At 55.3% G+C, this 26,248-nt stretch overlaps 1 protein-coding gene across 1 annotated transcript in view; it reads right to left on the bottom strand.

Annotated features, from left to right (window-relative positions):
- The window catches only part of LOC144247624 (uncharacterized), a 1,666,419-nt gene that overhangs the window by 910,860 nt on the left and 729,311 nt on the right, over positions 1 to 26,248 (bottom strand). Inside the window, exon 10 of the mRNA XM_077788932.1 lies at positions 24,685 to 25,357. Coding sequence (XP_077645058.1) covers positions 24,685 to 25,357 — 673 coding nt within the window. The remainder of the gene's footprint in view (positions 1 to 24,684; positions 25,358 to 26,248) is intronic.

Raw genomic sequence — 26,248 nt, forward strand, 5'->3', positions numbered from 1 at the left:
TCAATCAGTCACTCTGCTGGGACAGTGCTGACCCAGCTCTGAACACCTGAGATATCAGAAGTCCCAGCTGGGGGGAGGCCCACGAAGGCCCAGGGGCTTAAAACCAAGGAGCACAAGGTCAGCCCCTGGTATGGACTCTGCCTTCTCCTGGGGTTTGTGTCTCGCCCACACTGGAGCCCCAGGAGCTGGGAGCCACATGCGTGTCTTTCTGTGGAGCTTCTCTCTTCCTGTCTCTCTCTCTTTCCTCTCCTTCTAATGCTCTTTATATGGAACATTTTTGGGTACCTGAACAACTTCAGTGTTTAGGGGTTTCCAGGCTAAATGGGCTGAGTGAATGAAGTTACTGCTATGACAAGTAGTTTAAGTTGGATTGGATTTGTATTAAACGCTTTTCCAAAGTTCCTTGTTCTTTTGTACTTTTCCAGTAAAATTTTGGGGGTCCCGAATGGACACTGAGGGGCACTTGGGGGTCCCGGAGGGTCTGGGGGACACTGATGGGACAGATGGGGGCGGTACCGGGGGTTCTGTGGAGCGCGGGGAATGTCGGGCGTTGTAGTCACGGCTTTAATAGGGCTCTATGGGGCCGCAGAGCATGACGGGAGTTGTAGGCAAAAGAAAAGATGGTGCAGGCCCCAGGCCCCGCCCTCAAAGCCATGATCCATGGCGCTGATTGGTTGGGGCTGTGATGGACGTGAGCCTCGGCCAATGGGAGGCAGTGCGGGTGGGAACAGCCATTCAACCCCTCCAGTCCCTCCCAGTACAGCCCAGTTCATCCCCAGCACAGCCCAGTACAGCCCCAGTGCCCCTCCAGTCCCTCCCAGCACAGCCCAGTTCATCCCCAGTAAAGCCCAGTACAGCCCCAGTGCCCCTCCAGTCCCTCCCAGTACAGCCCAGTCCTTCCCAATACACCTGAGTTCATTCCCAGGCCCTCCCAGTTTCCCCCAGTGCCATCCATATCCCGCTCCAGTGTCCCCCAGTCTTCCCCACAGCGTTCCTGCCCATTGCGGGGCAGCGGCGCAGACGGAATGTCCTGCGGCCCAAACCTCCTGCTCCTGCCACACAGCGCCAGCCTTCTCCCCTCCTCCTCCTCTCCCAGCACGGCACAAATTCCAGCTCGGAGGAGGCTTCCCCAGAGAGGGCTCCGGCTCCTGTCTCAGCCCGAGTGTCCCTGCAGAGATACAGGGCATCCTTCAGGCACTTCCACAAGCTCAGGGTTCCCATTTCATGGGGAATCTGGGATGCCGGGGGAGAACGCCGGGGCATGGCCGGCCCGGGGCACTCGGGCGGCGCTCGGGGCCGCTCCTGGCCCGGGCCGAGCGCTGACAGCCGCGTCCCGCCCGCAGGGAAGGCGCAGGAGGCCCGGCAGGAGCGGCCCCGGCGGGGTTCGCTGCTGGGCAGCGGCGGCTGCGGCGGCGGCTGCGCGGCCACGCGGCTCTCGGACGGCGCCCGGGGAGCGGCGGGGCCGGCGGCGGGCACGGAGGAGGGGAAGGAGGAGGAGGAGGGAGAGAAGGAGAAGGAGGAGAAGGATGGGGCTGTGCGGGGCAGGCGGCGAGCTCAGCCCGCTGCTGCCCTCGGCTCGCAGGTGGCCATCAAAAGGGTGCCAGGGAACCGCGTCCGGCGCCGGGGCGAGCTGGTGATGAGCGGGGCCAGCGGCAGAAGCCGGGCCGTGCCGGGCGGGGCTGAGCCGGGCCCGGCAGGGTGGGAGCTGCCAGGACGCCTGGAGGGAGAGCGGGCGTGGGGCCAGCGCAGGGCGCAGAGCATCCCGGGCTGGCCGAGGGGTTCCCGACCCCCGGCACGGCATCAGCCCCACTGACGGCATCGTGCTCCTCCCGCAGCCCCACGGCACCAGCGCAGCCCTGGAGATCGCGCTGCTGGACAAGGTCTCCTCTGGCTGTGCTGGTGTCATTCAGCTCCTGGAGTGGCTTCAGCTCCCCGACAGCTTTGTGCTGGTGCTGGAGCATCCGGAGCGGTGCCAGGACCTGTCGGGTTTCCTGGCAGAGCCGGGGTTCCTGCCGGAGGAGGAGGCGCGGGGGCTGCTCCTCAAGGTCCTGGAGGCTGCAGCATCCCCCTGATGAACTGTGTCTGTGTTCCACAGGAATCCTGTCCTACAGCCCACCAGAGTGGATCCACCAGCAACACTACCACGGCGAGGCAGCGACAATCTGCTCCCTGGACCTTCTGCTGCACCACCTGGTCATGGGGAAGCACCCGTTCAGGAGGGGCCAGGAGATATCTGGGAGCAGATCTTGTTCCCAGGATGGCTCTCTCAAGGTGGATCCTCATCTCTGGCCTCAGGGGCAATACCAGTGCTGGGAGACAGCAGCAGCTCATGGGCATTCTGCTCTGGCAGCTGCTGAGGAGGTGGCACATGTCCTGCTCTCCTGCTCTCCTCCAAAGAGAGAATCCATGGGGAAGTTTAGGCCCAGCTCTGGGCACACCCAGCATGGCCTGGGAGTTGCCGGGCAACTTCTCCAACTGACTGGTGATTGCTGGTTTCTCTCCCCAGAGTGCCAGGATGTCATTAAGAGGGGTTTGTCCATGCAGCCCTTGAACAGGCCATCCTTAGAAGAGCTTTTCCGTGATCCTTGGGTGTTCCTCTGCCCTAGAAGGTGGGAGAGATCCATGTGCACAGTTGGATCCAGGAGCCTGGCAGGTAACAGCTCCACACATCTCTTGGCACTCAGTGGCAAAGACAACCAGACAGGTTTTGTCCTGCCTGTAGCTCTGAGCAGGGGTCAGCAGAAGGGAACACGCAGCTCTTGGGCTGGAGCTGAGCTGGAGACCTGGTGTGGCAAGCACTGGGGCCCACCATCCCCCTGGTTTTGCTTGCCATGGTTCATGGATGGCTGGGGCCCTGGGCAGAGCCATGACAGCCTGGTGTGGCCCAGGGAAGGAGAAAAAGCCCCTGGAGAAGCTGTACCAGGTGGGGCTGCTCCTGCTGGGGACAGTGAAGATGATGTCAAGGATGACAACCTCTTGCTCCACCTGGTCTCTGGCAGGCTGGAGATGGTGGACTTTGATTCTGACACCTTCTCCAAAGCCAGGTTCCACAGGGAGTTTGCAGATGAGTCCACACGCAGGGGGATGCTCCCAGATTTGGGCATTGCACAGCCTGGCTGGGAACCAAAGGTTCCCCCTTTGCTGGGGCGGATGCAGCTGATCCTTCAGTCGGCTGCCAGGCTGCTTCTGGCAGGGCTGGGGGCATGGGCTGGGGTGGGTACGAAATGGGAGTGGGCTCCTGGCCCTGCCAACAGCCCCCAGCACCCACCGTGCCCCGGGCTGGGGCTGGGCTGGGGCAGCCAGCCTGACACAAACAAACCCCCATGGTGGGAGCAGAGGTGGGACTCCAGACCCTGTGCAGGGGCTGCTTTGCTTTGCAGGCAAGGAAGGGCTTGGGCTGCTCCACTGCCCTTGTTTGCTTTGGGATCACCATGGGGGCAGTGCAGGGGAAGGGAAAAAGCCTGGGATTCCCTCACCCATGATGGGTTTTTCCCTGGCATGCAGGGGTTGGGCCTTCCTTAAGCCCCTGACAGTGATAAGATTTTTGACATTTTTCTTGTTTCCCTTTTTGACTGTAATCTATTTTCCATAATTTGATGTTTGTCTTTCTAGAGGAAGCGTTTCAGGTGGAGTCCAGTCTGGATCAGGACGTGCTTGGGAGCAGCTGCAGCGTGGATGGGCTGTGCCCTTGGAGAAGGCTGAGGGCATCGTTTGGGACCAGCTTTTCTTCCAGCGGGGGATGGCGTGAGGTGGGTCCTGTCTGCTGGGGATGGTGGGATCAGAGCTCTGGGGAGATGGCAGCGAGCACAGGAGCGTCCTGCTCTGGGCAGCTGCTGAGGGCTGGAGGTGCCGTGGCTGGCTGCAGGCTGGGCACATGTCCTGCCCTCCTGCTCTGCTCCCAAAGGCAGCAGTGATGGGCAGCTCTGGGCACAGCTCTGGCACGGCCAGCATTGCCTGGGCACCGCGGGCGGCTGGGACAAGGGGACAGGAGCCTTCAGCTGACGGGGCTTTCTGGTTTCTCTCCTTGCAGCCGGGCTCTGCGGGTGCTGAGGCTGCTCTGGGCTCTGCCAGGGCCCTGCTGGAGCTCAGCACCGGGCTTCAATCAGCCGAAGGAGAAATGGGGTGCCCTGCAGCACAGACTGGCTTGAGCATTTCAGCAACACAGCTCAAGAAAACATGCAGCCACCCAAAAAATAAACTTGTTCAATAACTTCTGAAATGAAATCAATCTGGGATGACCCCAAATGACTTTTTGCAGCTTGCTCAAGCAGTAGCTCAGCCCTTCTCTGAACTGTTCTCTCTTCTCCATGCCTTTTACATCCCAACTGCTTCCTCTTTTCCCCCAGTGAGTTCCCAGCCTATTCCAGTCTCCATCACACTGTTCCCTTCCTTGGTGCCCCTCGCCATGAGGAAGGCCAAGCCCCAGGCTAAGGGACTCATCCTGTCACTGGCTGAGGAGCAGCAATGTCTCAGAGGTCTGGTGGGATTTTAGTGTCATTCAGAGCTGCTCTCCAGCCCCCAGCTCTCCTCACTGCTGAGTTCCCGCTCCTTTTTCCTCGTCCTTGCAGCAGGATGAGCTCTGTGAATCCCCTGGAGCCTCCCCACTCTTTCCAGCCCACACAGCCACCTCAGTTAGGCTGAAGCTGCAGCTTCTCTGTCTCCTCTGGCACACCAGTGCAGTCCCCTGTGCGGGGAGCCCCGCCCCAGAGCACAGCACTCAGCAGTGCAGTCGGGGCTGGAGCAGCTGCCCTGCAGCCCTGGCTTGGCTCTTTGTGGCAGGGAATGCTCCCTGTTTGCAGCTGTCCCTGCAGGATGGCCCCAGGGCAGAGCCCAGCCGGGCTCCCACTGCAGCCCCTGAAGCTTGGGGCAGACAGTGGTCCCAGAGCTGAGGTTCCCGGGGAGCTCCCGGAGCTGTGCCTCGCACTCTATTGCCGTGTGTCACCGCGCAGGCTGGCTTGTACGGGGTGAATGTACCAGCCCTGGTTTGACTGACAGGGGCCTGGCCCATCACATCTCTCCCAAGGCTGCAGGCATTGCCCAGGCCAGAATCTGAAGGGGCACAGAGATCAGACCAGTGAAATCATCCAGACCAGGTTATCAAAGGCCCTTTAGAAGGAAGGGCTTGAGAATAAATGTGCTGTTTGCCACATGAACATTGGGGTGAGTGGTCTCTTTGGCTCCAACCCACTTTCCTACCCGAGCCAACGTTACCCACTCCCTCACACATCCCCCCCATGCCTTCCCACTGCTTTGTCCTGTCAGGGCTCCCACAGCCCCTCATCCCTTCATGGCCCCGTCCCCTCAGGGTCTCCCCAGCCCGGCCAGCCTGCCCGGCAGCAGCGCCGCAGCCCCACAGGAGCTCCAGAGGAGCCCCAGCAAGAGGCACCTGGGAGCCCTCAGCAATCCAGCCAGGAACACGCGGGCAGGAGGACACGGATGGCGCTTCCTGCCTGGGACAGGGCTTGTGGCCGTCTCCAGGCACCATTCTCACAGAGATCCCCACAGCTCCAGCCCCTGCCCGTCTGCTCTGTGGGCAGCACAGAGGCTTCAGCAGAACCACCAAAGGCCAAGGGGCTTCTGGCCATTTTCCCTGCAACCCTGCAAGCCTTGGCAGCTTGCTGAGCCCAGGAACCCTTTTCTCCCTCTTCCCCTAGGCCCTGCAGAGCCTGGGCAGCCAAAGAAAGATCCTGGGAGTCTGTCTATAGCAACACATCCATTATTTATACACTAAAGAGAAAAAAAAAAAGAAAGAAAAGAACAACCTTAAAGAAACAAAACATTCCTGCTGGCTCGGGTGGCCCTGCAGAGAGAGCCTCTGGAATCAGCTCTCTGCAGAGCTCCAGCAGCGCAGCCAGCTGAGCCCCGACAGACGAGGCCGTCTCCTCCATGCCCTGCAGAGCCGATCACGCAGGCTGTCAAAGGTGGAATATGGAGCTCTCTCTGCTTCCTGGAGAATGTACGATGTTTGAACTGCCAGGCTTGCGACGGCGTCACTGATGTCATTTTCCATTCCTTCAAGGGCTGAAAGAGAGAGGAACAGAGCCATGGTCAGTTCCCGCATCTGAGGGGACCCGAGGGGACTCTGTGCCAGGGCCATCCCAGCCGGCTCTGGCCATGGCCAGCAGGGAGCAGGGACCAGCTGGATCAGCCCGAAGCTGCTGGCCACGAATCCCCCAGGTGCCCTGAAAGCTCTGTGTGCTCTGCCACGCCGGCCCTGGTCCGCACAGGGAGCAGGGCCCTCCGCAGCCGGGGCAGGGCTCGCAGCTCCCCCGGCAGCCCCCGCTGGCAGCCCGCTGCCCTCGCTCACCCTCAGAGAGGAGCTGGAGCTCTTCCTTCCTCCCCCTCAGGCGCCGCCCGGCCGTCCCTGGGAACACAGAGCCTGTCAGGCCCAGGGCATAGCTCCCTGCCAGCGGCGCCGCCAGCCCTGTGCCCACACGCCCTCCTGGCCCGGCTCGTGGCTCACCCATGAACCTGACGGCCGCCTCTCGCAGGGGCTCCTGTGGGCTCTGCAGGTAGGGCAGGGCCCGGCGCAAGTGCTCGGCCACGCTGCTGCTGTCCTCTGCCAGCTGGAGAGAGCGACAGGAGGGAAGGGTTGGCCCCGCAGCCCCCCGGGCCGGGGCTCCATGGGCACCCGGCTCGGGCCGCAGGAGCCTGGAGCAGAGCCCGCGCAGCCTCGGGCTGCAGCAGCGGGCAGGGGCACAGCTGCCAGCCCGCACACCGAGCACCGCGCTCAGGGGCTGCTCCAGGCTGGGGCTGCGGCTTCCCGGCCCTCCTTACCAGGATCTCAATGAACTTCCACAGTTTCTCCTTCTTTACAGATTTTTCAAGATGTCTCCTGTTCAGGAATTTGGCCACACAAAGGAGGGTTTCCTGAGAAGCCTGGAGAGCAGTAGAGACACGGAAATCGCCCTACAGCCCAGGATCAGCATCCCTGTGCCAGGGCCAGGAGGAGGATCCAGCCTACTAGGTGCCAGGGTAGGAGGCAGCCAAGCCCTCTCCCAGGGGGACAGCAGCAGCCCGCGAGTCCTCACCTCTGCCACACTCTGATTCTCATCATGGCAGTGGAAGAAGAGTGGGAGCAGGCTGTGACACACTTGTGTCATCAGGAGCTTTTTTCCTTCCTCTTCTGCAGTAGACAGCAAGGTTCGAAATACAAACATGGAGATCCACTGCACATGCCTGTCATCCTGTGTAACAGGAAGGAAACAAGACCTTGGCATCAGCTGATTCTGGCCCACGTTGGTGCAGGTCTGCATCTCCACAGGGCACCAAGTGTCTGGGCAGCAGCCAGTGGCCGTGGCTGAGGGCACAGAGCCTTACGTGTTCAAAGAGTGGCAGGAGCACCTTAGCCAGCTGCAGGGCGATGGGGCTGGGTATTGGGGCGTCATTATCCAGGAACAAATCACTAACTAGAACAATGGCCATCCTGACCACATCACTGTCATTTTCCTGCAGGAGCTCCCCGAGGCTTTCGGTCAGGCTCCACATTCTTTTGGCCTGTGCGGAGCAAAGGTGTGTGAAAGGCCACCCTGCTGCCACAAGGCCCAGAGGCCAAAGGCCTGTCCCACAGCCCTCGGGCAGCTGAAGTGGGAGGCAGGAGAGCTGGGAGCGGCTGCCCCAGTGCCTGAAGCCCAGCCAAGTTCCAGCGACTGCGTTCCCCAGCCCCACGCTGCCTGCACGGCTTCAGCTGCTGCCCCTCCTTACCAGCGAGGGATTATCCCTGAGCAAGAGGAGGGCCCTCAGAACCTGGCGGCGCATCTCTGTGCACTCACTCAGCAAGTGCCTCGACAAGAGATCCATGATGCTGTCACCACATGCACCCAAGTCCAGGCAATGCAGGACCTGAAAGGCACAGGGCAGTGACAGGGGACCCGGCCGGCAGGAGCCCAGAACCGCACAGGGCGGGGACCAGGCAGCAGCACAGGGCGTGGGCACCGTCCCAGGCAGCTGCGGCTACGAGAGGGCAGAGAGCTGGGAGGCAGTGCCGGCCTTCAGACTCACCCCCACAAGGAATGCCAGGGCAGGGAAGTTCCAGTATGGCATCTCTTTGCGGAGCAACTGAAGGAGACAGTCTGAGATGCTTTTACACAAATCGATGGATTCATTGTGCATCTCCCTGGAAGGCGGAAAATGGCACTAAGATGTGGCAGCAGCTCTCTGGCCTCAGAGAGAAACAGACAACCTTCCCAGGCATCGCCTGAGAAAGTCTGAGAAGATCAGAGGAAAGAATGAAAAAACATTCTTATCTTAACATGCTGCACCTGGTATTGTGAACATCTGAATATGTTACGGAGATTTGTCTACCTAAGCGTGATTTTTTAATTAACTAATGGTGATAATGTTTAGACTTGAAAACCCATTAAATCAATCTATATCATAACTATCTATAAGAACACTGGGTTTCTTAATAATAATTATTATTGATCGGACCTCTGAAATATATGGAGTCAGTGATAATGATCACCCAGCTGGGGGCCTGCTCCTATGACACTAAGACCCTGAGCCGGGGGGGGAAGCCCCTCCCAGGACAGACTGATGCAGTTCTTGTCTTTACCCCCAACCCTGCAGGGGGACCTGGGCCCTTTGAGATGTGGCTGCTACTGGGCACCCTCCTCTCCCAGCCTTTCCCAGTCTGCTTGGCCGTCCCTCGTGCCTCTGGCCCACAGCCACAGGGACTGAGTGGAATACCCCAGACACAGAGCACAAATGCCGGGAGCAATGGGGAGAAGGGGGTCTCACCTGGCCAGCAGACCCACGGCATAAATGTGGGTGTCAGCACAGAGCAGCGTGTCCCAGCCACGCTTGCGCTCCATTGACAACACCACATCCTCATAGTGCAGTCGGCACAGCAGGGACTTCAGGGTCCTCACTGCAAACCTGAGTGCAGAGCAAAGCCCGGGTCACACTGGGAGCACTGGCTCCTGCCCTGGCCATGTGGCAGGTACAGAAGGACTGGGATAGAGCACCTGCTGGGGCTGGTGGCAAGGCCGTGTTCTTCCTGGCATCCCTTCCAGAAGGTACCAACCGCCTCTGGCATCTCTTTGGTGCTGGAGAACACTTGGAAGAGCAGATGCACAAATAACTGCGGGAAATGCTCATCCACTATATCTGGGACACAGCGCTCCTGGAGGATCTTCCATATTACCACAGTTGCCTGCAAAGGACAAAGCCCCCCAAGACAGCGCTCAGTGCCGAGGTGTTCGTGTGACAGGGCCCGAGCGTGGCAGGGAGAGGCCCAGAGAGCCACAGGGGGAGCAGCGGGCCTGGTGGCCCTGCAGCTGTCCCTAGGCCAGCTTTCAGGCCCTGAGGCAGGGAGATGCAGTGGGGGAAGGAGGATGGAGAGCTGCTGGACAGGTGGCCTTGGGGCCAGCAAAGGCCACTGGCAGAAACTCACAGCCAGGACAAAGACACCCGTTTTGTCCCCATCGGAGGTGCACGTGCTGTGCTCTGGCCAGCTCCCCAGCACATCCAGGAGTATCTGCTGTGCCAGCTCTGCAGTCCAGGGCGTGCACATGATGGTCTTCCACATGGCCATGGCAGCTCTGTGGGGTTAGAGATCTGTCTCAGGGGATCTCAGACACAGCACCGTGGCCTGGGCATCTCTAGGGGCCCGGGTTGACCGACGGCTCTGCCTTTGCCCACTGCCCCTCTCCAGCAGCAGCCAGGCAGCCCAGCCCTGTGGGGACAGGCCCCTGTGGGACAGCGAGGGAGCATGGCAGCAGGCTCGGGGCTGACATGCCAGGGCCTGGAAAGGGAGCAGCCAGAGGGCCCTGGGACTCTCTGTTGGTCAGACACCTGGCACAGGCTGTACAGGGCGATGGGTTGGGGTGAGCCCTGAGCCCTCTGGGCAGGTGGGCCCTGTACCTGTCACAGGATGGGGCCACACGCAGAAGTGTCATTACTGCGTCATTTGGCTGCGCTTCTGTGAGATACAGCAGGGCGTTGTCCAGCCTGTGCTCTGCAGAATCATTGGCCATGAGCCACTGGTGGATGTACCTCACCATGGCAGGCACCTGGAGAAGGCACAGGGAGACTTGGGAAGCTGCCAGAGGGAGCAGTGTTCCCAGTGTCCCCAGAGAAGTGCTTCCCTTCCCACCACAATGTGATGGCCTCAAAGGCTCACAGGGCCCAGCACTGTGGCTTGGGAAGCCATGTGACTCATGGGGGAATTGAAGCCTGGCCACAGCTGCCTACTTGCTCTGCTCTGGAAACACCCCTCTGCACAAGCAAATCCAGCAGGGCGGCACTGGTCTCATGTCCGAGGAGCTCTGAGTAGGCTCTGAGCCCAGGGCCCATGGCGCCGGTCTCTTCCTGCCGAATTCTCTTGATGAATTTGCAAACGAGCTGTAGGAGAAGGGCAAGAAGCCATGGAGTGCTGCAGGCGTGCTGCTGGGCTGAGCAGTGCCAGCAGGCCCAGCCCAGGTGGGGATGGCTGCAGGTACCTGCGCTGTTCTGCGGAAGCGGCCACGGGTGCGTTCCTGCTCTCGTGTGCGCTGCACGGCTGCACCTGGCAAAGAGCGAGCGCAGCCCGAGCTGAGGGGCTGCGGGAGAGGCCGGAGAACACAGCCCAGCCCTGCGCTGCCCAGGCAGGGACAGCCCCGTGACGGCCCAGGGCACGGAGCACGGCTGTGGGGTGTCTGCTTGGCCCCTATTCCATCCTGACCATGGGCATGGCCCCAGGGGATGGGATGGGATGGCATGGCATGGCATGGCATGGCACGGCATGGCATGGCATGGCATGGCATGGCATGGCATGGCATGGCATGGCATGGCATGGGGCCAAGCTGGCTGCAGGCACCATCCCTGTGGCCCAGCTCTTCCACTCACCCTTCTGCCGTGGCTGGAACTGCTCCAGCTCTTCAGGCTGCTGTGCTGGGGCAGCTCCAGGGCCTTCTTTCTCCTCCTTCCCCCAGGCCAGCTTGGGCACGCTCGCAGGTCTGAGCTCTACGTCGCTGCCTGGATTCATGGCTGCTTGCAGAAGGTGAAAAGGAAAAGGTCTGAGTCAGCAAGTGCTGCAGTTGTGCCTTGAGGGCACCTGCAAGAGTGAAGTCCTGGCAAGGCTACAGGACAGCAAGTCCTGCTCTCTGGTCCTGGGGGCTCCAGCCACAAGGAAAGGAGACTCCTGTCAAGGATGGTGCAAATGCCACGGTCTGCCCTCGAGGGCAGCTGCAGAAGAGATGCCTCGGGAAGGCCAGGGGTCACCAAGTGCTCTGGTCTGGCCACGAGCTCACCTGCAGGAGTAATACCTTGGGAAAGCTCTGGGTCAGCAAGGAACGAGTGTCTGTGCGAGGGCTCCTCACAGCACCGCTCTCTCGCGTCCTCTCTCGTCATGTGCACCGAGCACTGTGGAGTGTAACTGTAACTTGTAACTGCCAACACCTCTGCCAGAGCGTGTCACCAAGGGCCCTTGGAATCCCTGTCCCGTTCCATTCCACGGTGACCATGCTGCACCGTGTCACCAAGGGCCCTTGGAATCCCTGTCCCGTTCCATTCCACGGTGACCATGCTGCACCGTGCCACCAAGGGCCCTTGGATCCCCTGTCCCGTTCCATTCCACAGTGACCATGCTGCACCGTGTCACCAAGGGCCCTTGCACGCACTGCCACCTGCCCTGGGGCCACCCCCAGCCCCCCAGAGTGGCCCAGGGTGGAAGGAATGCCTTGCCCCAGGTGTGTCAGACAGCCCAACAGGATCTTTAGGAAGGGCTCAGCCCATCAGCAAACGCTGCCCTGCTCTGCGGGCTCAGAGCAGCAGGAGCCCCCGCAGCTGCCGACGCAGCCGCGGCGGGAAGGGCACGGGGCCTCCACAGAAGCTGGCACGGCCTCCTTGGGACACGTCCCACATGGTGGCCATCCTGAGCACGGCCGTGGGACACAGACCGGGAACGTGTGGGCCAGGGCAGGAATGCTGCTCTGAGCCCTGGGGCCCGGGCAGCGCTGACAGCAGCAGGTGAGGCACAGTCCCTGCCCAAGCAGAGTTCCCCCGAGCCCTGGCAGCACCGGTGCCCGTCTCCTGCCCAGAAACCTGTGCCCCAAAAGGGCTTCTCTGCCAGAGGGCAGACAAAGCTGGTGTGCACTGGGGGCTGTGCTCCGTCCTACAGGGGCTGTGGGGAGCAGCACCTGGAGCAACTGGGGGCAACACTTGGTGCGTGTCAGATGTTGTTGCTCCTTCCCGGAATGATTTTTTCATGGAAGGGATTACCAGCAGCACAAAAACACCAACAGCTACTGAACTTCACAGGACAAAGAGACTCCACTAAAACACTGCCATGTTTCCTTGTGCTTTTGCGTCTTTCTTGCACTCTGAAAGAAGAAGAATTGGCCCAAGCCCTGCTATTCAAATCTCCAGCTGCTGTGTGTCTTCCTGTGGCAGCTCACTGCAAACACAACTGGCTGCCTGCTCAGCTGGGCAATGGACGGCCACAAACAGGGAGGGCCCTGGTGAACATCTCTTTGGTCTCGTGGGGCAGCGAGGGCACAGGAGACAAAGACTGCTCCTCCCGACTTCATGGGGCAACAGAGAGATTTTATTTCCCAAGCTCCCCCTTAGACAGGGCATTTGAAAGACCAGGCCTGGAAGCTCTCATCAGTTTGAGCTCCACGCCCCTTCAGGTTCTGGCCCATGAGGTGCCTGCAGTTTTGGGAGATATTTGATTGGTCAAGACCCCTGTCAATCATGGTAACACCTCACCCTTCTTTTCTGTATAAAATTCTGTGTATTGTTCTCTGTCACCCATCTGCAAGGGCCCTTTGCCAACATGGTGACAGAGGACAGCGTGCATCTAATTTACACTGGAGCTGCAGCATTCCCCTCCAGGAACTGTTAGGGGAGAACTCAGGCCACAGGCATAATGCTTCTTGGTTACAAATTGAACTTATCTCTAAAAGCAGAAAGCTATTTAACCCTGAGCCCATTTAACACTTGGAGAAAAACCCAATTTTAAAGAACAACCTTTAAGCACTTGATCCCTTGGGGAAAAACCAAACTTCCAGAAAACAATCTGTAAACAGAAAAACTGTTTGTAAACATGAGAAATAATTTGTAAACAAATCAAATCCATCTATGAACTGTCCATGAGGCAGGTGATCATTTGTAATGCTGTCTGTGGTTTCCAGTGTCCATATTTTAGGCAGCTGTATTGTACTGTTGTAGGATTTATTGTAAAACATGAGAACAGACTCAGAGGGGAGGAGGGTGTACCCTCAATCCAACCCCTTTCCCCTTTTTTTGTATAAAAATAATAATAGGAACAGAACACGGACTTTGAATACTATTAACTTATGTAAAGTTTCATCCACATTTACTGAAAATATTTGTCTTTATCAGCCAGGTTCAGGGCAAAGAACTTGATTGGGAGATGTTTTGATCAGGGCAAGGAACTTGGTTGGGAGACATTTTCTGTATTTATATTTTATCTAGTGCAAACCATATACTTTTTTCCCTTTGTTAGAAGTTAGAAATTTTGTTATTGACTTTAATAGCTGACTTTTCACTTTTAAAATGATGACAAGTGGCAGAATGTCAGTGAAAATCTCTGCAACTGCAATTTGCTTATGACAAATCGATGTTCTATGTGTACCTCAGTGGATATTCTTTGAATCATACCATTTTATCTTGAAGCAATGCAAGAATAATTACTCGAATATTAAGAAAAGACATGTTAATGCACATACTAGGACATCTTTAAGACAATGATTTACTAAAATATGAATATCAATCTAATATCGATATCCAACTGAGATGGACAAAAACTCTCTAAGAGTTTAAAGTTAGAAAGTGTATGTTTATTGAGACAGCCAGGCAGTACCTGGGATAATTCCCTAATGCACACTGCAAAAATCACAGGTATTACAAAGCTTTTATATTTACAGAAGTCTTGAATACACAAAATATGAATGCATATTCATATCCCTGTCACTTCCTCTGATCCGCTTCACATGCTAATTGGCAAAAAGGCAATTAAGCATGTGTAGTTCTGTTCCCTGAAATGAGTCTGGGGTCCATTTTGGGGAGGGGTCTCCAAAATGAAGAAGTAAAATAAGTCTTCCTCGTTCTGACCTTTCTGCCTTTCCCATGCACACGTGACAAATGAATCCTTGCCGTTTTCCTGTGCTTAATGGATTCCTAAAGTATGGGAAGTCTGCAACTGTTTTTGTGTCCCTGAAATCTGTTGATCACATTCTGTTTCACATGATAAGCACAGCTACCCAAGCATAAAGCTGGCAAGCAATGAGTTAATAGATCCTGGATATCTTATCTAAGATCCAGCTACTGTTAACTATGAACAAAGCCGATTTATCTACTTCCGATAAGTCAGCAACATCTAATTTAACTATCATCTTAACTTTCCTAAAATTCTTAATTCTTCAAAATTAATGTCTCACGGGGATTGGGGACAGGGAATGGGAATGGGGACAGGGAATGGGAATGGGGACAGGGAATGGGGAATGGGAATGGAGACAGGGACTGGGAGTGGTGACAGAGACAGGGAATGGGGACAGGGACCAGGAATGGGGACAGGGAATAGGACTGGGACAGGGACAGGGACAGGGACAGGGACAGGGAATACGGTACAAGGATCAAGAATGGGGTCCGGATTGGGATGGGAGCAGGATGGGAACGGGACAGGGGGGACACAGGAACAGGCAGGGGCCAGGGGAGTATGGAAGGGGAGTAAGGAATGGGGCAGCCGCTGCAGGGGGACGAGGTGTTGGGATGGGGCACATGGGGACAGTTCCAGGGCAGGGGATCCTTGACCAGCTGCCCAGAACCTCCACCAGCGTCTCCCAGGGCAACTGGAGCCGCTCAGCCTGGGGTGCCCAAAGCCCTGAGCAACTCCCAGGTCCCTCCCAGGAACCCTCAAGTCCTTCAAACCCAGCATCCCCCACATCCCCTGCAAGACCCCCACCCCTCCATGTCCCTATCCTTGTCTTAGCTCAACATCTTTATTTTTGCCTGCTTTTAAGAGTTTTGAAAGGGCAAAGAGAAATGAAAATAAAATCCAGGCCACGGGGAGCCAGGAGGATGTGGATCCCCTCCAGCCGGGTGTCTTCCCAACATGGATCAGCAGCACCACAGGTCACCAGGGCTCTGCCCACCGGGGCTCACTGGGGATCATCCAGCACGGATCCTCCCATGGGGGATGGAGCTGGAGCAGCGCACGGAGCTCTTCCCACACTGGGGCACTCGCAGGGCTGCCCTTCGTGGTGCCTCTGCTGGTTTGGGGTCAAGGCTGAGCCGTGTGATGAGCTCTTCCCACACCTGGGACACTTGTGGGGCCTGGGACATCACCAGGAACAGGGCTGGGATGTGCCCTGGTGCCTGGGACATCATCAGGAGCGGGGCTGGGATGTGTCCTGGTGCCTGGGACATCACCAGGAGCGGGGCTGGGATGTGCCCTGGTGCCTGGGACATCACCAGGAGCGGGGCTGGCTCTGATGCTCTCCAGTGCCTGGGACATGACAAGGGGCGGTGCTGGCTGGGGTTTGTTTGGTGCCTGTGCAATCCCAAGGGCAGTGTCACAGCGGGGCAGCTCTCAGTGTCCCCAGCAGGTCACAGTGTCCAGGGCAGCCTGTGCCAGCGGTCACTGCGCACACGGGGCAGGCTGGGCTGGACAGGGGACGGGGCAGAAACGCTGCCCCGGGACTGGGGTCTGCCCCTGCCTCTGCTGCCCAGCCCCTGCTGGGAGCACCTTGGGCAGGGCACGGGGCTGCTGCCAGGCCAGGGGGACAGGCCGTGCCCCCTGTCCCCTGCTGCTGGGCCAGGGGGACAGTCCGTGCCCCCTGTCCCCTGCTGCTGGGCCAGGGGGACAGGCCGTGCCGCCCGTCTCCTGCTGGTGGGCCAGGGGTGTTATGGACAAATTCAATTGGGGAGGCTAATTTTAGATAAATCAATTAACAAGAATTTATTAAGCAAGCGGTATTAAGCAAAAGAACAGCGCTGGGTGGCTGGGGAGCCTCTGCTCTGCCACGGCGCACCTTCCCCCTTTGACCTTTTTGTTTTTATAATCCCTTTTTTTTCCAGTTGATGTATTTTCTCTCTATGCACTCTGTGCCAGTGCAATTGGTTGCTGGGGGTCTTTTGTTCTGCCCTTGGTGGTCGTAGGAATGAAGGCTCCTCATCTTCCTTGCAGATTGTCCTTGGCCTAAAAGTTAACTTGTATATAATTAGTTACACAGTCTTCTATGCTAGTTGCATTCCCTACTCAGTTCAAATTCTTATCTCCTTTAACGCTCATTTTGATGAACAAATACCTTTTTATTTATTACAATCCCCCTTTTCTCTTTACCAATTTGTTCATTAAAACATTTCAACTCATGGAAGCTTAAGACCAGGGTTTCATCTACTTCTAAGCCCCTGGGCAATGTTTCGTACCTATCTCTAATAAGCATTAGATGAGCTACCTCCAGTCTTCCTTTTACAATGTCTATGATTTTATTAAAAATGTAAGGTCTGGAAGTTAAACTTAGTAACAACAATATTACGGGACCTGCAATCTCCCTTATACAGAATTTCTCCTTGAGTGCCATACCCCGGAGTTTTGCACCCCTCAGGGTACCATGAGACCTTTAAAAATTTATCTGGATGGGTGACAGCCAAGGCGGTTGCTATGGTTTCACAGCCCCAATACTCACACAGATATTCCCCAGGATAATGACAATATCCCCTCCCAGGATTGGAACCAGGACACCAATAGGTAGCCCGGAGTTCAGGTTTACTCCATCCCCACATAGAGTTTACCAAGTCTTTGTTAGTAACAAAAAAATGGGAGCTACAGTGGTGGCATTATGCTTAACAACTTTCCCTTGGTCTGTTTTGGTCAGAGTCCAATTAAATGGCTGGTGTGCATAGTCCCCTTGACCAGGCCAGGTACAACATATAACAAATATGCACAGGATTTGCCAGCAAGGGTGGAGTCCAAACCGCCCCAGGATTTGATTATCATTATCTCCCCATTCCCAGTGTTTGTTTTGACATGTTATTGCTGGGCTCACCTTTACCCTTGGGAGATCAGTATCCTTGAGGCAGTTCTTGAAATACTTTGAATTGTCCCAGTCTGAGGGCTCTTTCCTCCACCGCATCTTATCCCTCTGCCTCTCTCGCCAACTTGGTTGCTCCAAGCCGCGAGGCGCACCATCTTCTCGGAGCAAGGATATTCTTCAGGAGGACCCTTACTCTGTTTTTGCTGCCTCTTTTTGAATGATTCCCAGCTTTTATCCTTCATTTGTCGTGAGTCACACTGAATCCCAGGTAAAGTTTTCCAGCAATTCCCTTTTATAATTTGAACAATTAGGGGAATTGGTTCATTGGAGTGGAAACAAAAATTTTCAGGCCTAGCCCCCTTAGTAAACACCTCCCACCACTCTTGGATTCCCTTGGCAGGGTCCCGTTCTCTTCTCCAATCCTTAGGACTGACTCTGTCAGTTCTCTTTCTAACTGATAACACCTTTACAAATACCCCTAGGAGGAGTGCCTGTGTAACTATGGACCCACCACCGTTCCTGCAAATTTTACAAATATAGCATACAAAAGGGTAACAATCACAATCCTTCTTTGTACCATATACTCTAAAATCATTAGTTATAGGATATCCATAGTCCAATATCTCACTCTACCAGCTGGTTCGTACAATTCTTACTGAGTCCATTCAGTCCATTTAAATGTGACCTTAAGGTCCCCGGGCTGGCTGGTTTTTCTCCAGGGCTCTTTGGCAGCAGCAGGAATCGCTCCCTTTATTCGGCTCGCATGGGTCCACCCCTTCTCGGCGGTTCTGACTGCAGTTTCTGTAGTGAGTAAAACAACATAGGGGCCTTCCCAGTTTGGGGGTAGTGAGGTTTCTTTCTAGGTTTTTTATTAACACCTTATCACCTGGATTTATATTATGGATTGCTAGGTCTAAAGGAGGTTGTTGCACTAGTAACTCAGCTCTTCTAAGGCCTTCCTGAGCCTTCACAAGTTGCATGACAGATTGGTTAATTTGTTGATTACTTATTTCAGGGTGATCTGTAGGAGAATCCATGTCATAAGGCATCCCATAAAGCATTTCAAATGGAGAAATTCCAATATCGGTTCTGGGCTGAGTTTTTATATTTAATAAGGCTAAAGGCAAACATTTTTACCCAGGATGATTGTGTTTTATACATCAATTTAGTTAGTTGTTTCTTAATTTTCCCATTTACCCTTTCCACTTTACCTGAGCTTTGTGGATGTCAGGGGGTATGATATTGCCACTTTGTTCCTAGAGCTGTAACTACTTTTTTAATTTATTTTGAAGGCAAAGAGTGGCCCTCTCTCTGAGTCTATTACTTCTGCTAGTCTGTAGTGGGGGACTATCTCTTCTAATAGTATTTTTACTACTGTTTGTGTAGTTGCCCTGGAGGTAGGGAATGCCTCTACAAAGTGAGTCAAGTGATCTATTATCACCAATAAGTGTTCATACCTTCCTACTTTAGGCAAATCAGTAAAATCATTTTGAATGTGGGAAAACAGTCTATGTGCCAATTCCCGTCCCCCCCATTTCCCACACCACTCAGGATTTCTCACACCTGGGTCTACTCCTGGGTCAGGGGTCTCTTCAGCCCCTCTAGAAATCTCAGCCCTCATTCTAGAGAGACTGCAGACTGTAGAGAGAAAGCTTACCAGATTAAACACCAGGAAGATGGTTTCTTTAACAGTCAGGGGAAACGGAACATTCTCTAATAGGGAGCTGAGAGATTCAGAGGAGAAGAAGGAAAGCAACGGCTGAAAAGCCTCATCCCCTGCTTCCCCTCTAACAAACTGGCTGCACAACCATGACCATGAGCCATGCATTCCTGGAACAGACTTCAGCACCTTCATAAACCCCTGAAAGCCATTACACCCAAGCCCAGCCTGATGGGTATTCTGGTCAGTGCCCTTCTACTGCAAAAGCTACGTATTAGGGACAATACCAGAGCTATTCCTGGATAAGAAAATAAACCTAGGGACCATAGAGGGATTAAGATCTCTAAAAAACCCTAGGGACCAGAAACACATACAGGCCTCCACTCTAAAAGACACTATGAATTCAAACAACATAGCCAGTAACTGCTCCATACTAACACAAAGTAATTGGAACCAAAATATTATTAGAACAGGGTTTTTCTTTTCACTCTCTCCAGCCACGAAATGGGCAGCAAAATATTTGTCCTAGTCTAGGGCAAATTTGGGAGAAAAACCTCTGGAAGGAGCCCCCAGAAAACAAACCCCCACGGCCCCTCCCAACACCCCTGATTTGGGAAGAATTTTCTCTGAGAGAAGTGGAAAAGAACCTGTTTATTTAACAAACAAAACCCTTCCCAGCACTATAAAAATGAACAACACCAGATGACAACAAAACTCTTTCACCACTCTGAAGAGATGACAAATCCAGAAAGTCTCTCCTGGGGGTAGTCGCCCGGGTCTGGGCGCTGGGGATTGCTCTGGGCACTGGGGATGGCTGCTGCAGATCACAGAGCGCAGGCTCCCGGTGCTCCTCGGGGTTCCCAGGTCCCAGTCCAGAGCAGGTTGGATGGTATTCAGAAGAAGGAAAGGGAAAGAAACAGTCCACGGAAAGAATTGGACTGCTTAGCTAAATTAATTTAAAAAGCAAAGGCAAAAGAAGAAGCACGCAAAAAAAGCAAAGCAAAGCAAGCAAAAGCAGAAGCAAGCAAAGCAAAGCAAGCCAGCCAGCACTGGCCTCTTCTAGACAGCAGAGCATGGGGGGAGGTGAGCCGGCTGATAACAAGGCAAAACAAACCTTCACTTTCTGAGTCAGTTCTGAAAGCACACAACAGAATATCAAACATAAACAGAACACACAATTGGAGATACAAACACCATAACGTCAGCCTCGGACATTCCACCCCTTATCTCCATATCTTCAACATCATGTAAAAACTTCATCAAGTAAAAACTTCTTTCACTTACTCATACACATTTCTTTCTATTTCACTTGCTCAAACCTTTGACACTTACACATTTCCTTCTGTCTCATGTCTGTGTGGTTTCATGTACAGACACACTGGCAGCAACATCCAGCAAACAGTGATATTTGCACATGAGTCTCACCCCACAATCAGATCCCCCTGAGGTACACATCGTGTTGCTCCATCTCTCTGCATTATCCACCATGTACAACCTGGTCCCTGAGCAAAGACAATCCCACAAATGGGTTTGTCTGTACTCAAGGCAGAATTGATCCACACTGATTTCCCTAACAAACCTCTGGCATGTGCCACTGGGACTTTATCTCCATCTACTACATTCAGGGGCTCAGACTGGGCAGGACCTGCTCGACTGGTGGAACCTCGGCTGTTAACTAACCACGTGGCCTTTGCTAAATGTTGCTCCCAATTTTTGAAAGATCCCCCACCCAATGCTTTTAAGGTGGTTTTTAACAGTCCATTGTGCCTCTCCACTCTGCCTGCAGCTGGTGCATGGTTGGGGATGTGGTGCACCCACTCAATGCCATGTTCCCTTGCCCAGGTGTTGATAAGGCTGTTCTTGACATGAGTCCCATGGTCTGACTCAATCCTCTCAGGGGTACCATGCCTCCAAAGGACCTGCTTTTCAAGGCCCAGGATGGTGTTACGGGCTGTAGCATGAGACACAGGGTAGGTTTCCAACCATCCAGTGGTGGCTTTTACCATGGTGAGCACGTAGCGCTTGCCTTGGCGTGTCTGGGGCAGTGTGATGTGGTCAATCTGCCAGGCCTCCCCATACTTGTACTTGGACCCCCGCCCACCATACCACAGGGGCTTCATCCGCTTGGCCTGTTTGATGGCAGCACAGGTCTCACAGTCATGGATCACCTGAGAAATACTGTCCATGGTTAGATCCACCCCTCGGTCTCGTACCCACTTGTAGGTGGCATCTCTGCCCTGATGGCCTGAGGCATCACTGGCCCATTGTGCTCATAGCAAAAACCACTGGTTGAGGCTCACATTCTGGTTTAGCTGCTGGCTTAGGCTCACTTGTCTGGTTTAGCTGCTGGCTTCCAGCCGGGGCTGTTGGCTGCAGCCTGAGTGACTGGGATAGCTGCTGATTTATCTCCCTGCCCCCCTTCCTCTGTCTGCTCCCCTACAGTATCTAGCACGGTGTCATAAGCACATGCCAGGGCCCAGCTCACTGCAATGATCTTTTTCTCCTTAGACTTATCATGGCATTTATCTTTCAGGTACTCTGCCACCTCAGCTGGATTCTGAATTTGTTCACATGTTCTTGAGTTCCCTCACATCTCCTGAATTGAGAGGTACCTCCACATAACCTAGTCCCAGAATTTGGGTTGATTGTCCATGCTGACCAACATTGGGGTTAGGGATCATTCCCAAAGCTACTTCTCTTCATGGATATAGGGCTTGCCCTTCCCTTTCTCTTTCCCCCCTTGTTAGACTACGAGTAATGCAGTGATTTTCCTCAGGGACCGGCTCTGGGATTTCTACCTCTTGGTTATCAAAATCGCCCCCTTGATCTAAATCGGGGTAGACTGCGGGTGGTGCTGGTGGGGGTGGAGGAGGGGGAGGTATGCATGGTAGAGGGGGTGCAGTTGGAACTTCCTCAGGCTTTTTATTTTTCTTTTTCCCTCCCTGGGTGCTTCAGGCAAAAAGTTTTGCTCTTGTTTCCCCCACTATCCAGAGAGCAGCATACTTGCTCTCTTCCATATCAAAAGGTTCTTTGGAGTTTACATAAATGTTTAATGCCTGGCAAATCCAGTCCTTGAAGTTTCCAAACACTGGCCAAAATAAATTATCACTACAGATTTGTTTTCCTCCCCATTCTTTTATACAATAATGTATTATTTTGCCACAGCCTTCCCTTTCCTTGAAGGATATTCATCCCAAGATTTTATCATTAGACCTAACGGACTGTCAGGGGGGATCTGGGGAAGCGTTACCGGGTCCCCGTCCCCATGGAAGCAGAGGGCTTGCTTTTCCTCTGTCCCATCTCCCAGGACACCTTCAGGCACACACACACTCGCGGCCCCTGTTGGTGCCCAGCCCCTCACGGGCTCTGCAAACCGCACTACTCAGAGCTCTGCCCGTGCCTCGTCCTACAAGGACGTCTCACGCGTTATGTCCTGGGATCCCAGCCCAACCCAGCGGATCCCCACTTTTATACTCACGCTGTCCTGCGTCTTCGCCCGGCTTCGTGCACAAAGATTACGGGGTTACCGGGATCCCTTGTGCTCAATACCGAATTTGGGTTCGTCGGTAAGGGTCTGGGAAGGAAAAGCCTGCACCAGGGCCGCTGCAGAGGCAGCGGGGCGCCTCCCTGATTAGGAATTCCCACCCGTTCACCCTTATCCGAGTCACAGCACCAAATTTGTTATGGACAAATTCAACTGGAGAGGCTAATTATAGATAAATCAATTAACAAGAATTTATTAAGCAAGCAGTATTAAGCAAAAGAACAGTGCTGGGCAGCCAGGGAGCCTCTGCTCTGCCACGGAGCACCTTCCCCCTTTGACCTTTTTGTTTTTATAGTCCCATTTTCTTTTGGGTTGATGTATTTTCTCTCAATGCACTCTGTGCCAGTGCAATTGGTTGCTGGGGGGTCTTTTTTTCCCTTGGGGCCCTTGGGGGTCATAGGAATGAAGGCTCCTCATCTTCCTTGCAGATTGTCCTTGGCCTAAAATTTAACTTGTATATAATTAGTTACACAGTCTTCTATGCTAATTGCATTACCTACTCAGTTCAAATTCTTATCTCCCTTAACACTCGTTTTGATGAACAAAGACCTTTTTATTTATTACACCCACTCTCTCCCAGTGCCTCTCAGCATGTCCATCTCTCTGCTGCCCTCGAGCTCCTGGCCCAGCCCCGGCCGCCTGCTCCCATCCAGCTGAGGTGGTTCCAGGGCCAGCAGGAGCTCTCTGTGGTGGCCACCGACGTGGTCCCCAACGGGGACTGGACCCACCAGCTCCTGGTGCTGCTGGAAACCCCAACCCGGGCCAGGGTCACCTCCACCTGCCAGGTGGAGCATGTCAGCCTGGAGCACCCCCTGAGTTGGAACTGGGGTACAGGGGAGGAATTGGGGGTGCTGGGAGAGCCACTGGGATGTGCTGGGAGCACCTGGGAGGGAATTGGAGAGAGCCTGGTTTCAACTGGGAGAGGAGGTTGTGGGTTTGGAAGGGCTAAGAAGGGGTTTGAAGGATAATGGGGAGGGTGGGATGGGGTTCTGAGGGTCCTGGTGGGCACTGGGAAGGGACTGGGAGAGGATTTGGGGGTCCTGGGGCAGTGGGGGCGACTGGAAGGAGGCTGTGGGATCTTGAGAGGGACAGGAGGGGCTTTGGTGGGTCCTGGGGAGGTCAGGAAGGGATCAAGAGGGAGGTTTCAGGGGATCCTGAGTGGGCTGGGAGTGATGAGGATGGTGGTTGGAGGGGTTTTGGGTGTCTATGAGAGTTTTTGGGAGATCCTGACCCCTGTGGAAACTCCAGAGATGCTGCTGGATGCTGCCGCAGCAAGATGCTGACAGGAACTGGAGACTCCTGAGTTGGGTTTTGTCTTCCTGGCACTGGGGATCGGGTTCTACCTGTGCAAGAGAGTCTGCGGGGTCCCGTGAGTCATGTCCCCCCTCCTCTGGAATGTTTGTGCTCCCCGGGGCCCCCAGCCCGGTGTCACCCCCTTTTCTCTGCCCACAGAGCTCCTGAGCCGCCGGCGGCCGCAGCCCCTCCCCGAGGCCTGGAGCCCAGTCGGGAACCCACCCTCCATCATGATGCTGATTTTGGGGGGGTCCTGTGTCTCCAGACCTGCTGTCACTCGGCCCCTGCCCCCTGCTCCCAGTGTTCCCAGTAAAGCTTCCCAGTTAAACCCAGCCCAGTTCATGGGGGCACTGGGGAGGGACTTGGGGGGACCCCACGGCGGGGCCGGCACTGGGCAGGGAGGGCGGGTCCAGGTGGGGAACATTGCCTGCTGCGGGTCTGCCCGGCAACTGGTGAGTCATCAGCCCCGCTCGCTCTCATTGGCTGACTCTTCTCCACCGCGTTCTCTCATTGGCTGAGGAGAGGCCCGGCAGTGCAGAGAAGGAACGGGAGAGATCCCGCCCCGAGCACCGGCACGGGGACAACAGACCCAGCCTGGGCACAGGGAGGGAATTTATTACCAACCAAACCACGGCAGCACCAGGAGAAGGGAAAGAAATCCCTCCAGCACCTTCCCCCACCCAACGGGGATCACCCACAACAGGGTTATCCACCATGGAGAGACGGGGACATCCCAGTTTAGACCAAAGCCAATTTTATTAAGTTTACCAGGTGTTTATACAGGGATTGACTTGTATGGTGCTTATAGAGGGCTCTGTTTTTGGTAACAATTTCCCATTGGATACACATTCTTGGTGACATCCAGTAACCTGGGAACATTTATCTTATCACAAAGTCTCACAGCATTTTTTCTGGTCACTTCTTGCCCAGGGAGACTTCAAGTGTGTCTTGTCTAATACAGTTTCTGCTCAGTCAGACCTCAGGTATCAAGCCCCTTTATCAGCTCCATTGCTTTACTCTCTGTTTTATTCCCCATACGGGGGCACCAGGGCTCTGCCCAACGGGGGTCACTGGGGATCATCCAGGCCGGATCCTCCCATGGGGGATGGAGATGCAGCAGCACATCAAGCTCTTCCCTCACTCTCTTCCCTCACTCCAAGCTCTTCCCTCACTCGGGGCACTCACGGGGCTTCCCTTAGTGGTGCCTCCGTTGGTGCTGGGTCAAGTGAGAGCTCTGTGAGAAGCCCTTCCCACACTTCCCACACTCGTAGGGCCTCTCCCCGGTGTGGATGCGCCGGTGCACGGTGAGGTGGGAGTTTTCCTTGAAGCCCTTCCCGCAGTCGGGGCAGCGGTAGGGCCTCTCCTCTGTGTGAATCCGCTCATGTCTGAGGAAATCGGAGCTGGTCTGAAACCTCTTCCCACACTGGGGACACTCGTAGGGCCTCTCCCCAGTGTGGATGCACTGGTGTGCTCGCAGGTGTGAGCTCCTCCCAAAGCTCTTCCCACATTCCAAGCACTCATAGGGCCGCTCCCCAGTGTGGACCACCTGGTGATTGATCAGGCCAGACCTGTCTATGAAGCCCTTCCCACACTTCCCACACTCGTAGGGCCTCTCCCCGGTGTGGATGCGCCGGTGCACGGTGAGGCTGGAGTTGTGCTTGAAGCCCTTCCCACAGTCGGGGCAGCAGTAGGGCCTCTCCTCTGTGTGACTCCGCTCATGTCTGAGGAGATGGGATCTGGTCCGAAACCTCTTCCCACACTCCCCACACTCGTAGAGCCTCTCCCCGGTGTGGATCCTCTGGTGCTCAATCAGGTTGGATCTCCAGCTGAAACCCTTCCCACATTCCAAGCACTTGTGGGGCTTCTCCCTGCCATGAGGCTTCTCCACCAGCTCCGAGCTCCGCCTGGATCTCCGCCCGCCTTCCTGGCTCAGGGGGGCTCTTTCCTCCCCGCAGCTCCCTGGGCTGGGTTTGCAGCTCCTCCTCCTGCAGCATCTCCGGGGCTTTTCCTCCTCCTCCATCCAGCCACGCCCTGGCAATGATAAATCCTGGTTTGAGGGAAAAACAAGAGGGGAGCACCTTGGACTGGAGGTTCCTCCTTGCCCAAGTTCATCTCAGGAAGTCATTGGGAATCTTGTGTCTGTAAGAACATCCAAAACACCAAGATTCAGCCCAAAAATCCCACAAACTTCAAGACACAGATGAAGCTCAGAAACACCAAGATTCACCCTGTGAAAATCATGGATCCATCTCCATAGTCACCTGCTGCATGTGGGGGGAGCAATGCTACTGGGGCTGGGGGGACACTGCAAGTAGAAGGAGTGGTGGAACCTTCTGCTGCTTCCTCTTTCTGCTCCTCCTCCTCTTGTGTCTCTACTCTTCCTCACACTCCTCTTTCTCCTGCTATTCCTCCTTCTCCTGCACAATCCCACCTTCTCCTGCCATGTCCATCGTTTGACCATTCTGTTCCTCAAGCCTGCTTCTCCTTCCCCTCTCCTCCTGCCCCCAGGCCCAGCACCCACTGCCGGCTCCCTCTTGCCCCCACACCCACAGCATCCCAGCGCAGGGGCAGGGATGGAGCTGGGGCAGGTCGGGCTGGGGCAGCGCTGGGCTCTCGGCCGCTCCCGCCCGCACTCGGTCCCCACTGCAGCCGCTCCCGCCAGGACAGCGCGGGGGGGCCCGGCCTTGGCGCTGCCCCACTCCCACCTCCCCAAATTCCCCTCGCGGGGGCCATGGGGCCGAGGGGGGGCGCAGGTGGGTCCAGGTGGGG

Source organism: Lonchura striata, chromosome 29 (genome assembly GCF_046129695.1).
Source record: "Lonchura striata isolate bLonStr1 chromosome 29, bLonStr1.mat, whole genome shotgun sequence".
NCBI lineage: Eukaryota > Metazoa > Chordata > Aves > Passeriformes > Estrildidae > Lonchura > Lonchura striata.